This window comes from Rhagoletis pomonella, unplaced genomic scaffold (genome assembly GCF_013731165.1).
Source record: "Rhagoletis pomonella isolate Grant_MI unplaced genomic scaffold, Rhpom_1.0 Rhpom_scaffold_00104, whole genome shotgun sequence".
Classification (NCBI taxonomy): Eukaryota; Metazoa; Arthropoda; class Insecta; order Diptera; family Tephritidae; genus Rhagoletis; species Rhagoletis pomonella.
The window spans coordinates 27,180-30,900 of NW_023458658.1; the positions used below are offsets into that span (position 1 = coordinate 27,180).

Here is a 3,721-nt window from a genome sequence, read left to right on the forward strand (position 1 = left end):
ACGTAACCGATTAAAAAAGTAATGATATCAAAATAAAGGCAATTAATCCATCTTTAAGTTCATATATAAAATGCGTTTGCTTGCTTATATATTTAAGCCAAAAATATTAAAAAACAAATAAAATGTTATAATTTTTCATAAAATAACCTTTTTTAGAAAAAAGTGCATAATCAATGCTAAAGACATATATATTATTTAGAAAGTGCAAGTTCTTACCTTTAATTTGATATGCATATTTTATTATGATCTACTTTTGAGGTTTAAGAAATTAGTGATAAAAAAAATTAAAATCATTTACAAGCAAAAGTGACAAGTGTGGGTGATATCATAGTTTCTTTTGCCCAGAACTTCTTTCTGCGTAGGCGGCCTTCGGCCGCACTTAGTGATTATAACCCTCACTAAGTAGAATTCTCCTTTCTGTGTTGCTTTAAGAAGTGAGGCTGAACACCTTTTGCAGAGAACACCTTTCTGCGTAGGCGGCCTTCGGCCGCACTTAGTGGTTATAACCCTCACTAAGTAGAATTCTCCTTTCTGTGTTGCTGAAGAAGTGAGGCTGAACACCTTTTGCAGAGAACACCTTTCTGCGTAGGCGGCCTTCGCTTATGGATCATAACCCTTACTAAGTAAAATTCTCCTTTCTGTGTTGCCAGACAATAAAAACACATCACTTTTTTTCCACTTTAAAAACAAAATATTCGACTTAAAAGGGCTTACAGAAATCATTAAAAGCTACACCTACTCTTCTTCCATAACCTCAATTTCAAAATCCTCTGCTTCTTCCGGCATGTATGGATTCAGTGGATTGTATAATGCACCAGCCAGTTTAAAAAAATTGCTCAGCGGATCCAAACCTGCATGTTTGCAATGCCTCACAAACATAAATTTTGCCAAATATCCACTAAAAAACTTTTTGTTTCGATGGTACTGCGGCATTGGATATTTGACATGCCGCCAAAATCCCTCAATTGTATTTGTGTGTTGTTGCGTTTCTGGGTCTTTAAAATTAACCGAATGGTTAACTTTAAAGTGAACGTACCCTTCATCACTTAGGCAGTCATACGCCTGCAACGAAAAACATTTTAAATTTATATATATATATATTTATATTTATATAAACATATATGGGCACTTAGGCATTAAACTCACCTTCCAAAAATCGGAAACTATGGTCGTGTTAGGAAGAATCCAATTCTTTATAACTGCCAATAAAGTTTCCTTATCCCGCTTTTCAACGGGAACAAGAAAACACTTATTGGTACCACGCTCCACTCCACCAAAAACCCATTGCCCTTCAACAGCGTGTCCACGATGATACTTCCGGCGTCCGAATTTGCTTTCGTCTATCTCAACAATAGACCCGACACCTCCAATTTTCCGCCCCTTTACAACCATGCCGTCATACACTACCTCACGGCAAAAATTACACCAATCAACTGCGGTCGGTCTTGTAATACTTAACTCCTCAATTATAAAATCTTGTGTCACATTCTTCAACCAAAAGTAAGAAAATGCAATGAGCTTCACCATCGATAGCCTCGACCTATCAAAGAATGTGTTTTTTCTTAATGAAATTTGCTGATTACACGTTCGCACTTGCTTTCCAGACTTCGAAATTTTACGGCACCTACACATGATTTTTTTTTGTATTACAGTTTAATAGACGCACGGTAAACTTACCTCCAAACGAATCCATCCGATGATGCAGTGCACTCCAACAATTTCAGCGGATGGCCCCGAGCGCATAAATATTGCCCTTCACAAGGAATTAAATTCCACTCCTGCAACTGTTCGAGCACATTTGCATTAATCTTAAGACCGTCCTCACTTTCAAACATTTTATATATTTTAAATAAATTAAGAGTATTCATCTTTTTAAAAAATATTCAAAACACGTTTTTTATCTCCGCCGGAACACAAACAAATGAAAAATAGCTGTAAGTATATACATATATGTACATATAAAACGGCATAAATTTTCCCGCTTCCAACAAAAAAAGTACCCTTTCCAAAAAAGTCCGTTAACTCGCCTTGTTTAATTAACTAAAATATGCATTTGCAAATACATACATTTATATTTTTTATTATCACTGAATTCTGAAAACTCAAAAGCAAATCATAATATAATAAGTATATCAAATCAAAGGTAAGAACTTGCACTTTTTCAATAATATAAATTTTTTTAGCATTGATTATGGACTTTTTCTAAAAAAGGGTTATTTTATGAAAAAATTATGACATTTTTTTGGTTTTATAATATTTTTGGCTTAAATATATAAAAAAGCATACACATTTTATATATCAGCTTGAAGATAAATTAATTGTCTTTATTTTGACATCATTAGTTTTTAAATCGGTTACGCAGTTTAGAAAATATTAATGTTTTAAAATATCACAATTTTTTTGTTTTACCTCTTATATCTGCTTTGCTTTTTAATTGCGGCAAATAATATTTATATAGTTAAAATCAGCGTAAAAAGTACTGGCAATCTGCATTTTTAGTTTTTCTATAGCAGAACGGTTGGTTATCTTGATGTATGCCAGTATCACCACCTTGTAATATTGCTGAATAGCATCAGTTTTGGCCTATCATTGTTTTTCCTGAGTCGTTCTTCACATTCCACTACATACACACTTGAATAAAGCATCGTTTATTACACTGGCGACGAGGTAAGCGGATCAATAAGCAAAAAATGTCTTCCACTTTACTTGGATTAGTGCCTCATTTTGATTGTGACCATAATCTTTGGCACATTTTTAAGTCACAGCTACAACAATTTTTTAAAGAAAAATGGTCAAGTGCGAATCTGCGGTGATTTTGAAGTTTCAGTGAACCCCCATTTGGTAGTAGAAAAATACCCTTTGCCGCGAATCAAAGACATTTTCGCAAAATTGAACCGGGGAGTAGAGTTTAGCAAATTAGATACAGTTACGAGCAAAACTGTAACATGGTGTAGCACTTTTTATTTCAGCCGCCGCTATCTTTCCAAGTTTCAACGACTTTCATACCTTTGTTGTATATTCTAGTTGGTACACCCCTACTCCCTCTCTAATAACGATTTGAAGGTAATCCAACAACAATAAAAAAACTTGCAGACAAAAATGTAAATTAAGGCAAATGTTACAGTTTTGCACTCACTCTCAGTTTTACATTTTACAGTTATCTTTTACTTAGTTGGAAGTCAGATGACTTTTTTCTGTATTGTAATTTATTCAAGAAATGATCACCAGTAAATAATATGGTTAACCTGGAAACATAAATGTATATAATAGATTTACTGCGGCAAGGCGGGACCGCAGGAAAAGTGCCAACAAATTGTGGAGTTTGCCACATGAAAATTTTTAGACTGAGAAAAAATATAGCCTAAAGTGTTACTAAGTACGAGGGAATCCTGTCAAAAATTATTACGGTCCGATATCTTGTGAACTTAGCAGCAAGTAGCGATGCAGCCACTATTACAGAAGCGCTTAAGGTATCAAAATTGAATGCAAATCAGTAGACAGCGAGGCGAAGAATTGCCAAATTGAGCGGAAAGGCAGTATAAAAGAAGAAAAAAACTATTTTGATCAAAATACATGTGCGAGAGTGGTAGCATTTCGCTGCATCGCACGAAAACCGGACCGTTGTCTATTGGGATATGTTAGGCCTTTCAGAATGCAATAAAAACACATTTTTAAGATTTAATTGAAAGTTATTTGGTCTGACAAGACTAAATTAATCGCT

The 3,721-nt window shown here is 34.4% G+C and overlaps 1 protein-coding gene across 1 annotated transcript; it reads right to left on the bottom strand.

Annotated features, from left to right (window-relative positions):
* Nucleotides 1-603: 603 nt before the first annotated feature.
* Nucleotides 604-1,835, bottom strand: LOC118749988. Its single transcript, XM_036484731.1, has 3 exons — nt 1,678-1,835; nt 1,147-1,624; nt 604-1,062 (listed from the first exon to the last, which is right to left on the bottom strand). Exons 1-3 carry the CDS (start codon nt 1,833-1,835, stop codon nt 736-738), a joined length of 963 nt encoding a protein of 320 aa, XP_036340624.1. The 3' UTR covers nt 604-735.
* Between the last annotated feature and the right edge of the window lie 1,886 nt (nt 1,836-3,721).

Coding starts and splice junctions, on each gene's coding strand:
- LOC118749988 (XM_036484731.1), bottom strand. CDS start 1,835: ATGTTTGAAAGTGAGGACGGTCTTAAGATTAATGCAAATGTGCTCGAA. Junction 1,625..1,677: donor TCGGATGGATTCGTTTGGAG/GTAAGTTTACCG, acceptor AATCATGTGTAG/GTGCCGTAAAATTTCGAAGT. Junction 1,063..1,146: donor TAGTTTCCGATTTTTGGAAG/GTGAGTTTAATG, acceptor TTTTCGTTGCAG/GCGTATGACTGCCTAAGTGA.